Here is a 13,481-nt window from a genome sequence, read left to right as displayed (position 1 = left end):
TCACCCAATGTTCATTATGAATAAACAAAAGTCATGTCCACCATACATATATCAATGACATTTTACTATGACAGTCACACAAGACAACAACAATGAAACAATGAACTCAGACGAACCACAGTGACACACGGAATGTCAGACGAATTACATATCTAACAGTCCATATAACAATAACCCTTACTCAATCACTCATTTTCTTACTTTCATAGAAGCAATCTCCCGGAATATAATTTCAATGTGGAACTAACATATGGAGAGAAAGTGGCTGACAGAAGTTCAGATGACGAAGGTGAGAACTGTTTCTCATTCTTTCTTGTTATATGTAATGCTGAAAATTTTAGGAGAAAATTTATGATATATTATTCTTATTTGTTTTTAATTATTAATTTCTAACATGGATACTAGGCTTCCAAGTTCTTTTTTTAAACATTATTAATGAGTATTTAAAATGTTTCTATGTAGCAGATAAGTGGAAGAGTCATTAGAGTGGTGGACAAAAAAACCTCATGGCATTTGTTCTGACTTTCTGCGAGATGAATCCAAATCCCACTGAGGGTCTGGACTTTCAAAAGTTTTGTTCATGGTTGATTAAAAAAAAACAGCAGTCTAACATTAGTGTGTTAGACAGAATACCTTATGGTATTTCTTCCAACTTTGTATGATGGGAGATCAAATCTCACTGAGGTCAACTTTATCTTTCATCCTTTTGGGAGTGATAAAAAGTGTAGCAATCCAAATGGGGATTGCAGAATTGTTAGAGAAATCAAAGCAGATACTACAAGATGCCTTGTAGTATTATTTGATTCTTCGTGTTCAGACAGCAACACCAGTGTCGAGTTCTCTCATCTTTAAGGTAATGACTTTTCCCTTTGACAACATTGGTGGCATGAAGAGAGGAGACTTGCATATGCATGGGCAACTACCAGTCCCACACACAAAAATATAAAAGAAAATGTTGCCCAACCTTGTGAATATAGGTGGCTATACATGGTCAACCCTGGTCGACACAAGCTTTGACTGATTTAATTTGTAGCCATTTTATGTCTAAAATTTGTTTTTGATGTCAGTTTAGTGGGTATGAAATGTATTTCTAAGTATAAAAGAATAACAGAAGTAAGACAGAGTTGTCTACTCTTAGTTCAATGCCCTTGTCTCTCCAGAAGCAAAGCCTCAGTGATTGCACAGACTGATACAGAATTAAACTACTTCTTCTTCAACTTCAGCTTTTGCCTGCATTATTCTGTAGCTGTCTCTCTTCAATAGTTTCAGTTGCCAATTTCATTTACAAGGAATTGGTCAACCTGAGGCTATAGTAGATGCACAGTGCCATGCAGTGAAATAGAACCTGTAATCACATGGTTATAAGGAAAGCTTCATATCTACACAGACATACCTGCATCTTTCTGTCTGTATGTATGTATAAGCAAATAAAGAGGAATGCTAAATAAATTCAAGAATACTATTTACTACAGTTTCTAGTTTCATCTTCTGAATCTCCCTTTCACCGTTTTTTTTCTGTCTGTCTCTCCCTCTCCTTTACACTCTCTCTCTCTCTTGTTGCTCACATGTGACCATCGTCCATCTTTCTTTTCCTTATGTAATGATCTTTCTTTTCCTTCACGGCTATCATAGAGACTGCACATATCCCATCTGTCTCTTCTATCTTTCCTCTTGTCAAAGAGAATATTTCTTCAGCGTTTGCTATTTTATCTTTGTCTGGTCTAATGACTCTCCATGTTTGTTTTCGTTTGGTTTCCTTGTATGTCTCCACTGTCCTGTTTTTGTTACCAACTTTGATCCTCTGCAAAATTTTATTTTGGTTTGCGGGAGCAACTGCTCTTCGAAGACTCATATTGCTGTTCAATGCTTGAAATGAGGAGTAGATGGACAGCTGACAACTGATGAAGGGTCGTTCTTTATGTTACTTGTCCTGTTTTCTATTCGTTTCTTTCGTTGTTTATGTATTCAACTCTTTTGTTTTTGTATTTCATGTTGTTTACTGTTTGTGGCATCCTGCACCCATATATGCCTTTATATATATATATATATATATATATATAAGCAATGTTAATTCTCTAAATGAAGTATTAACAGTAACTGCCCGATAAAGTGTAGTATATTGCCACTTAAGTGTGGCTGACCCCTAGGGGTGGATGTTACTGTTGCTTTTAGCCCCAGGAGGACATCTCCTCCAGCTGGTTTATCGACACACGACTGTGTCCTGTTTGCCAAGGGAAGTTATCCCTCTCACCACGATCTGCAGCACGAACGGATCTGGATTTCAGGGTTATTGCTAAAAGCAACAGTAACATCCACCCCTAGGGGTCAGCCACACTTAAGTGGCAATATACTACACTTTATCGTGCAGTTACTGTTAATACTTCATTTAGAGAATTAACATTGCTTGTTTTCACCTTTTCGATATCAGTGAAGAATTTCACTGGAAAAGTAGATATAAGATTGCCAGGTTTTTGTCTCTCTCACCAAGGTCAGTAGCTATCGAACGCCGACGAAGGGAAATAACCCTGAAATCCGGATCCGTTCGTGCTGCAGATCGTGGTGAGAGGGATAACTTCCCTTGGCAAACAGGACACAGTCGTGTGTCGATAAGCCAGCTGGAGGAGATGTCCTCCTGGGGCTAAAAGCAACAGTAACATCCACCCCTAGGGGTCAGCCACACTTAAGTGGCAATATACTACACTTTATATATATATATATATATATATATATATATGTTGGATTGTTAGGAAAATGAAAATCTTTTGATGTTATTTATTCTCCATTACACATGTTTCATTTGCTAATAAGAATGACAATGATTTACATGTTAGATAAGACATGTAAAGAATTTCCTATTAGAAACTTTTCAGATAAAGAATAATTATAACATTCTTTATATAGGAAATTTTTTACATGTCTATCTAACTCGTAAATCTTTGTGATTCCTATTAGCAAATGAAACATATGTAATAGAGAATAAATTACCAAAAGTTTCCATTTTCCTATTTTATTATATAGTGTGTGCATATATGTATATGACAAGCATGTTAATGTTTTTTCTCTGATGTCATTTGTCAGGTAAAAGCTACAGTAGTTTGATGAACAACAGCAGCCAGCTTCTAACTTCCCCTTCCAGAGATGGAGAAGAGGATGAAGAAGAAGAGGATGAAGCCACAAAGGAGCAGAGGAGGATAGAAGAGCGTGAGCAAGCTGCATTGGATGCACAGAAACGCCTGTTTGAGGAGCAGCGCATGATCGCACAGGAGCGGCAACTGATTGAGGAGGAGAAAAAGAAGCGACTCCAGGAGCAGCAACAGCGTAAAGAAGCCGAAGAGAAAAGACGACTCCAGGAGAAGGAGATGCTACTGCAGCACGAGAAGGTAAGATATTCTATTACTTCATTATCCCACCTTCGTCCATGCTCACTACCATTATTATCAAAAAGCGGCTGGGCAAAGTAACGCTACATGCCTCTCTGTAGTCACTTGACCAGTTAGAAACTGCAGCCAAATCTCCACTAAATCATACACTACTATCGTCATCATCATCATCATCATCATCATTTTAACATGTATTTGTTGAGGCAAATTTTGTATGGCCAGGTATTCTTCCTATCACAAACACTCACCTGTTTCTAAGTAAAATAATATTTCCTCTGTTTCTTTGAACAATGAACAGTACAGCGACTGGACATGTTTGCGTGGACAATTGCATATGAAAGACAACTGTTTATATGACTTTGGGATTTGTTTGTCATCCGCATGTGATGACAAGATAAGATACGAACTGACAAACATTGATGCATACACACACACACACATATGTAAACCTACATATTAGGAATATAAACATTGGTGAATTTAACTATTTCTCTGTCGATTGATAAGAATGATGAAGAGCCTTAATTGTTTCTCTAGCCTTACTGAACTCTCATCAGAGGTGTCTGCATCATATGATCAATCCTAGATAAATAAGCAGCTAATCTGTTTATATACTCAACAAATCAAGTAGCTACATAGAACTGGAGCTACTAATTCACATACCATAAGTGTTTAACCCTTTATTTAAAACACACATACACATACACACACCTGATGGACTTCTATCAGTGTCATCATCTTCATCATTAATTAATGCCTATTTTCCATGAACTTGATAAAGACAGACGTACTGTTGAATTATCGTTCAACTAATAAAATATCTTACAATCAAATCGCACTCTTCGTCTTCATAATAATAATAATAATAATAATAATTAAAATAATGAGCTTACTGTATTCAGTGTTCCGGTGTACTACAGCTTATGTGTGTGTTGGCACTCCGTCGCTTACGACGACGAGGGTTCCAGTTGATCCAATCAACGGAACAGCCTGCTCGTGAAATTAACGTGCAAGTGGCTGAGCACTCCACAGACATGTGTACTTTTAGCGTAGTTCTCGGGGATATTCAGCGTGACACAGTGTGACAAGGCTGACCCTTTGAATTACAGGCACAACAGAAACAGGAAATAAGAGGGAGAGAAAGTTGTGGTGAAAGAGTACAGCAGTGTTCGCCACCATCCCCTGCCAGAGCCTTGGGGAGCTTTTAGGTGTTTTCGCTCAATAAACATTCACAATGCCTGGTCTGGGAATCGAAACCGCGATCCTATGACCGCGAGTTCGCTGCCCTAACCACTGGGCCATTGCGCCTCCACAGTTTATCAGAAAAGGTTAAAAAGTGGGACAGAGAGCAGAGATATAAGTCAAATAAAGAAAGACAGCAATGAAAGCTAGAAGTACATGCACAATACAGAGAATGTGCACGTCCCTATATATATCTAGGGTGATGGTGGGTGATTGATGAGAGTAATTGTGCTCATGGTTGGTGTAGCAATGGTATTTGAAGTAATGTGAGGAAGTTTGTCTATTATGTGCATGCATGTAGTATTTTTCTTGGGTAAGAGGTAGATGGTGCACTCAGTTCTACACCTCTCTGAACTATCAATTACTTGCAGGAACAATTGGATAAAGAGAAGCAAAGAATAGCAGAGGAAAAACAGAGAGTGGAGGAAGACCGACGGATGGTGCAGGAACAACAACAGCAGTTAGAACAAGCAAAGAAGATGATGCATCGGGCTTCTTTGTCTGGCACTATTGAGAAAGCAATCCAACAACCATCTTTCTCTGCTCAACCTCAGCATTCAGACTCTTCAAGGACAATGCAACCACTTTCTACTTCTTTGTCTCGTCTTTCTTTGACGTCAAATTCGAAATATGTTGCACCACGGCCCAGAGCATCTTCTGGTAATTTTTCTTTTGATCTATCTTTTGGTCATTTTCCCCATGCTAGAATAAAAATGAAACATTCTTTTTTTTTCCTGAAAATTTGGGTAAAACATTAAGTGTTAAACTGATTAATAGATCATCATCATCATCATCATCATCATCGTCATTTAACATCCGCTTTCCATGCTAGCATGGGTTAGACGATTTGACTGAGGACTGGTGAAACTAGATGGCTGCACCAGGCTCCAGTCTGATTTGGCAGAGTTTCTGCAGCTGGATGCCCTTCCTAACGCCAACCACTCCGAGAGTGTAGTGGGTGCTTTTACGTGCCTCTGGTACGAAGGCCAATCAGGCAGTACTGGCAACAGCCACGCTCAAAATGGTGTATTTTACGTGCCACCTGCACAGGAGCCAGTTTGGCGGGACTGGCAACGATCTTGCTCGAATGTCTTTACACGTGCCATCTGGCACAAGTGCTAGGAAGGCGATGCTGGGCACAGGTGCCATTGATGTGTTTGTTAAAAAAAAACAAGAAACAAAAGAGCATGAAAAATAGCATGGCCATCACTTGATAGTATATGTCATGCTTTGGCTGATTGTTTTTTTAGGTGCCTAAGTAGTCAAAAGCTGACATTGATACCATGCATTATGCAATCTTGTTCAGTTGTGTAGTATTTGCGGGTTTGTAATACTTGGCCCTCTTACCCTTAACCCAAGTGAACATTGGGGATATGAAAGATTTAAGGAGAGAGAGAGAACTACACCTGTGCTTGGCTGGTGTTCATGTTCAATTGAGTAGACTGAAGCAACATGAAATGAAGTGTCTTGCACAAATATATTATATGCTACCTGATTCAGAAATCAAACCCACGATCTTATGATCATGCAGTCAGTACCCTAACCACTAAGCTCACACCTTTATTTAAAGTTTTACTAGATTAATCATTTTATTTCACTTATTCTAGTTTATTTGTATTTTAGTTCTCTTCAGCTACTAATATAAATAATTAATTGATCAAGGAGAGCGCGTCTCTTACTAAGACTATGGAGAGGCTTTATCACAGGGCTGTACTGCGATCTTTGTTGATTTAATCTCCATTTATCCATGCTAGCATGGATTTAGATAGTGAATTCTTTGAGGCAGATTTTATGGCTGGATGCACTCATCATAGTGACTGATCATGATTTCGACAAAGCATGTCAGCATTACCATTGTTTCACTAAACCAGTGATAAACATGATTTATTAGCATTCATACACATTCACATGCATTTGTATGCACACACACACACACACCCAAATTCCCTCACAAGGCATTGATTAGCTTGAGGCTAGAGTACAAGGCATTCAATCAAGGTACCATGCAGTGAGACTGAACCTCTTATATTTGATATTGTAAATCAGTATAAGTTCTTTGTGACATTTACTCCTTTCTTCATTTTAACACATTTTTTTCTTTTTTTCTAGATGTTCCCCTCAAATCAAGCCCTGTTCAAATAAGCCCACAGAAAAAACTGATTCTGTTCACTAAAATGGAAAGTGCTGTTTCACGTTTCTCCAAGAATGAGCCTGACCCAAAGGAGAGTCAGCGACTTACTCGAGAAGATTTGCTAGCAATGAATCGCAAACCTACTCCATTGCAAGAAAAGCCTGAATTCAACTCTAACCTCCCCCATCACGTTTCACCAATTAAGCGCGAGCCACCAAGTAAAACTGAACTTCATTCTCTAAATGCTGTTCCAAAAGCTCGGCACAGAGATCCAAAAGAATGGATAGCTCCAGAAAATTCTGATGCTGGTCGGAAGCCTGCTCCTTGGTTAGCGGACCGAAAACCTGAGTTCTCTCCATCGTTCTCCTCTTATTCTACATCTCCTTCCTCTTCTTCTGTATCCAAAGAATATTCTCAAGCTTCCCAACTCCGAAGTTCCTATCCTGTGGACAATGTTCCAAAATATAATAATGGTGGACTTCGGCAAGAAGGCCTTCCAAAACAGAGCCAAGTGGGGTCACAATCTCACTGGATGGCTGAAAAGTCTGAGCAACGTAGACTATCAGATCATTGGACGGAAGGAAAGGAAGAGCTTTGGAAAGGTCCTAGTGAGAATAGGGCTGTGAGACCTGCAGGTGACAGATCGAGCTATTCACAGCGAGATCTCTCAGTTTCCAGAGTGGGGATAAAACCATATGTTTACAAACAAGCATCTAAGTTTTCCCCAGTAACCCCTGCTATCAACCAGTCAACTGAAAACGCCTTGAAATCCACCAACTATCGTCATTCATATGCCTCATATGAGGACTCTGCCAGGTCATACGATGGACTCTCCCATGGCTACTCCAGCTCGAACATCTCCACTGCTGGTTCTTATTCCCAACACACTTCAAATCCATATGGAAGCATGTACACAAAGAACAATAACTCAGCTCGACCATTTCAAGGCCAGGGTGGAATAACTGGATTCCAGCAAAGAGATAACTCTGCAGCAACCAAGTTACCTAATACTAGATCATTGACATCTCTTAGCAGTGATAAAACAGAACAAGTGTCAGTAACTGGTGTTGAGATATGCTCCCATTGCAATGAGAAGTTAAGTAAGTATCCCTAACACTAACTCTTTGCTCACTTCTCACATGTCAAAGCATGACCAATCCCCAATTTTGAACTTTGTGAGTATTTTGAAGTTAAGTTAGCCATTTTAAACTCGCTATCATCTCCGTCAACTCCAATAGCTTTCTCTTCCATATTTGATATTGTTCCCTCTTTCCTCCTGTCTCTTCCCACTAGAACACTTTAACTTAACTTAAGACCCCCTTCAGTCATGAATGACCATGGGATTGCACCTAGAAAGTTACCCTCTAAGGCAGGGGTTTTCAAACGTTTTGACTTGCGGACCCCTTTATATTTCAGGCTTTACCCTTATAAACGCTTATGAAATTTATACATAAATATTTGCTTAAAATAACATATATTTTTCATTTATTTATTTAACAGTATTTAACAAATAGGTTTATTGCCAATTAAAAAATTTCGATTATAAAACATATATAAAATCAAATTGCCCATAAAAAGTATTTGCTGTCCACGGATCCCCTGTGGTCTGCAGACCACAGTTTGAAAACCCCTGCTCTAAGGCACAAGTCTAGGCAAGGTTGTTTATGGAAGACAAGCAGTCGCCCATGCATACCAGCCTCCCATTCTCCACACCACTGATGTTATCCAAGTGAAGAGCAAAGGCCAATACAGCTTGGCACCAGTGACATCACAACTCATTTCTACGGCTGAGTGAACTGTAGCAACGTGAAATAAAGTGTCTTACCCAAGAACACAACACACAGACTAGCCTGGAATCAAACTTACCAGCTCAAGATTGTGACCCCGATGCTCTAACCACTGAGCCATGTGCTTTCACCCCCAAAACGTTATTGTCACAATTATAAGCAGTTTACCTGCTGGCAAAACCTTTCAAATACATATGCAAGGCAAGTAACTTCCCATGTAGTTCTGTGAAATAGAAATAGCAACCAAATTCCCATTAAATTACACCTTACCTATCTTTAAAAAAAAAAATTAGAATGCGTAGTGGATCCTTTTTTTTGCTAGGTTTGATGGAAAAACAGTTCCTATGGCCCCTCTGCAGACCCTCAGAGCCAGTTGAAATTGATGCCATTATAACATTCCTCTTGACATGAACAAGGAGGGAGTTCTTGAGTGTGGGTGTGTTTGGGTGAGGGGGGAAATTCTTGATATGAAGGACTGAGAAGAGTTATTAGTGGATTGCCTAAGGTAGAGTTGATGCAACAAGAGTGACTAGAGAAGGGGAGGAGAGACAAGCATTGACCTGGTGGCTTGTAGTATATCTTTGTTTTAGATGTCTTTGGAGTCATAAGCATACAAAGACACACTCTTAGCCCTCTCACCTTTGACCCAGCAAAATATTCAGGATGCGACAGCTGGAAGGAAAGTGGACTGTCCCCCAACAGTCATCTGGTACTCATTTTCAGTTGAGTCGACTGGAGCAACAGGCAACATTGTGCCTTGCTCAGGGATACTATGCTACCCTGTCAAGGATTAGAACTTCTGGCTTTATGAGTGTAAGCCCAACACTCTAACCACTAGACCACATGTCTTCACTGGCTAATAGAAAAGGTAAAGAACCTTTTGGTCATGAATGACCCTGGGATTGCACCCAGAATGTTCCCCTCTGAGGCACAAGTCCGGGCAAGGTTGTTTATAGAAGACCAGCAGTTGCCCATGTGTACCAGCCTCTCTTCTCCATGTCACTGATGTTATCCAAGGGAAAAGCCGATACAGCTTGGCACCAGTGACATTGCAACTCATTTCTACAGCTGGATGAACTGGAACAAATGTGAAATAAAATGTCTTGCTCAAGAATACAATACACAGCCCAGTCCAGGAATCAAACTCACTACCTCATGATTATGAGCCTGACCACAGTTTGAAAACCCCTGCACTAGATCATATATCTTCACTGGCTAATATGCTCATGGATATAAAAACATGGTATGGTCATGACTGGAACACTTTTGATCATCAGTCTCCTTGATCAAGGGTAATCTAAGGATAAACAACAGATGTTTGTTGTGAGCCGAGGGTGGTTTTACATGGTCACCTGACTTATGAGAAATAATAACCAAGTCCTCAGGTTATACCCTACCCTCTTAAAAAAGGAAGAGTACATGAGATAATGTGGTTCTACTTTTATTACATCTTAATTAAAAACAGGGTGGTCATGGCTGGAATGAATTTGATCGTAGGCTTGCTCAGTCAGTGCTGACCTGGGGGGGGGGGGTTAAACAATCACCACCACTACTACCACCATCACCACCACTACTACCACCATCACCACCACTACTACCACCATCACCACCACCACTCACCTCCACCCTAAACAGCAACATCACCACCAACACCACCACCAACACCCAACACCACCACCAACACCCAACACCACCACCACACCACCAACACCCAACACCACCACCAACACCCAACACCACCACCAACACCCAACACCCGCCACCACCAACACCCAACACACCCAACGCCACCACCAACACCCAACACCACCACCAACACCCAACACTACCACCAACACCCAACACCACCACCAACACCCAACACCACCACCACACCACTCAACACCAGCACCACCACCCAACACTGCTACCACCACCCAACACCGCTGCCACCACCACCCAAACTACCACCACCACAACCAACACCACCACTGCCACCACTACTACTATATCATTCATCTTTGTCTCTCCCACAGTGAACACAGCTTCAATGGCCATCGAGACGCTGGGACTCTACTACCACGTTAAATGTTTCCACTGCAGTGTGTGTCACATTCAGCTGGGTAATGGCACCGAAGGTACAGACGTGCGCATCCGCCATAACAAACTGCACTGCCAGAACTGCTACAGCTGCAGCGAAGGTATAGCAACGCCATGACACTGACTGGTTGTTTCTCTTTTTGTGATTTTTTTTTGTTGTTGTTTCTCTTTTCTTTTTTTTTATGCTGGTCAGGGTGTGGAAATGTTGAGGAAGAGAGCAAGGGAGTTGACCTCTCTTGCTTTTTTTCTGTTTCTGTTTCCTTCTCTCTTTTCTCTATTTGACTTGGTCTTTCACACACACACTCACACACACACACTTTCGCCCTCTCTCTCTCTCTTTCTGTTCTTTTTCTCTTTATATCTTCTTCTATCTATCTCTTCTGCTTCCCCCCCTCTCTCTCTCTCTCTCTCTGTCTCTCTCTCTCTCTCTCTTCCCCTTCCCCTATAAGCCACCTCTGTTAATGTCTTCCAGCTTTATATCTCTTAGTTTTCCTACCTAACCCTCTCAAAAATATAACATCTGCTGTAGTCTGATACAAGATCAAATACACATCTACAGGCATAATTGCATACACATACACATGTGTACACACACACACACACACACACACACACACACACACACACACACACACACACACACACACACACACACATTTACTTGATTATCAAATTTGTTTGATCATCAAAGATTCGAAAGGGATTATTGCATTTTGTGTCTGTTGGAAGATGATGTCGGGTCAGCCGAGGCTATCTTTTAAATGTGTAAACTAAATAATCCAAAAGTATCGTATTCTTCTGGATTGGTTTTTATTCTTCATAATTCCTGTTATTTTTAATGTGATCTCATTTGGCCTCTCTCCTGATTTTTATCCATTTTACTTGGCTGGAGTGAGTGATACCGTTTTTTCCAAAATATTGTCATTTTTATCTCTGTAGATTCTTATTGGTCATGAGTGGGCTTGTGTATAAACATACATTGCTAATTAATACTGTTAATTAATGTTCCTGAGTGATGTAGATTTACATGTCTTTAACGTTCTCTTTGTGTGTGTGTGTGCATGTGTGCACAGCCATATCCACACATGTATATAATCATATAGATCTACATGTATGTGGACACAAGCACGAGTACACAAACACACTGACACAGTTATGTGTGTGTGTGTGTATGTATGTATATATATATATATATATATATATATATATATATATAGATTATATTCACATAAATACACACTCATATATGCACATATACACACAAGCCTTTGTCAGTATATATTCTCTGTATCTGTTAGTAATATGTATGTATGGGTTTATAAATATGTATGTATTGTGTGTGTGTGTGTGTGTGTGTGTATTCAGATATATAAAGTAAATAGGTTTTGAATCAATTACGTATCACAATTATGCAATTGTACGTTTAATGGTGTTTGTCTTAATGAATCAGCTTTTTAGCACAGTTAAAGTTTGAACTGCACAAGAAATTTATACTTTTCTGCTGAAAAAATATGTGCGTGTATATAAATATATATACATATACATGTATCATATGTCTACACATATAGTTTTGTCTGAAAGTTTTCTTTTTATGAAAGATAATTGGTTTTTAGTGTATTTATTTGAATAGTATAATTTAGTGTGTTTATTTAAATACTATGTCGGGTTAATAATTACTTCAACATTAATTCAGAGATCAGATGATCTGGATCTAGTAGAAAGATCCGGGGAAGAAATATCCATAGTTGAAAATCCATGCAATTCAGCTTGACCAATCAATGATCAATATGAAATGTTCAAGTGTTCAGGACAGAACAGATCTGATATATATGGGGGAAATCAGTATGAACCAATCTTCTCTGATTCTCAGTATAATGTGTTGTGTTATGGTGTATATAGCAGTATGTGGGATCTTATGCTATTTTCTAAATTTTGTATTGATCATGAACTGGTGTGGGCTAATGATCAATTAGTGAGAAGTTCAGTATGATCTTTCAGTTGTTCATTGAATGTCAGTTTTGACATCCGTATGTTACCTGCTTAATGTAAAAATTCACACATGATCCAGTTTTATATAAAGTTCACAAGATTCAATGTGCTATGAGGATCAATGTGATCCATTGTATATAAAAATCAATATGATCGTTGATGAGATTACCAATTATATGATCCAGTCTTGCCTGAAAATATACATGATTCTTTATGAAAATCAATATGATCAATGATTAGTCCTTTCTGTTTGTCATTATAATCCAATGCGATATAAAAATGTTTGTGATGATGTCCATTAATTTTAGTGTTTCCTAGAAAATTCATGTTTGATTATCAAACATGCAGAAACAATTTTTGTACTTTATATCAGTTGGAACATGATATCAGCTGGGGTTGTCTTTTAAAATGTCAAAGCTAAATAATCAAAGAAAATTATATTCTTCTAGATTGTGTTTTAGTCTTCATAATTCTATTGTAATTTTTATCTGATCTCATTTGGTAACCCTCCTGACTTTTTTTTTTCCATCTTACTTGGATCCATTTGATTTCTCTGTTTGGAATATGTGACTGTTTTTCAAAATATCATCATCTATCTCACTGTAGATTATTATTGTCAATCCATGGGATTTATCACCAGTGTATATACATATACATTGTTAATTCATGCTGTTAATTAATACTGCTGAATTCACTTAGCTATTTTTACCAAGATGTGATCAGAGATAATCAAGAAAATACAACTGAATCATACAATCTTTCAGATGTATTCCATACACTTAAAACAAGGAATCTGTGTTCTACTAATTTCAGTCTCAATCAATCTTGAAATAAATGATTGCCAAAAATTCCATTTCAAATATCACTGTTTTG

General features: G+C 38.9%; 1 protein-coding gene across 24 annotated transcripts in view; it reads left to right on the top strand.

Annotated features, from left to right (window-relative positions):
* LOC106881609 (uncharacterized) overlaps positions 1 to 13,481 on the top strand; it is a 254,873-nt gene that overhangs the window by 211,621 nt on the left and 29,771 nt on the right. For all 24 annotated transcript variants that reach the window (XM_089359568.1, XM_089359569.1, XM_089359566.1 and 21 more), the window contains 5 exons: positions 210 to 289; positions 3,079 to 3,380; positions 4,994 to 5,282; positions 6,732 to 7,853; positions 10,556 to 10,720. In XM_089359568.1, coding sequence (XP_089215694.1) covers positions 210 to 289; positions 3,079 to 3,380; positions 4,994 to 5,282; positions 6,732 to 7,853; positions 10,556 to 10,720 — 1,958 coding nt within the window. The remainder of the gene's footprint in view (positions 1 to 209; positions 290 to 3,078; positions 3,381 to 4,993; positions 5,283 to 6,731; positions 7,854 to 10,555; positions 10,721 to 13,481) is intronic.

Source organism: Octopus bimaculoides, chromosome 11 (assembly GCF_046866305.1).
Source record: "Octopus bimaculoides isolate indiv1 chromosome 11, ASM4686630v1, whole genome shotgun sequence".
NCBI classification, from domain to species: domain Eukaryota; kingdom Metazoa; phylum Mollusca; class Cephalopoda; order Octopoda; family Octopodidae; genus Octopus; species Octopus bimaculoides.
Note: the sequence above shows the minus strand (reverse complement) of the source record. Positions and strands in the feature narration are given on the sequence as shown.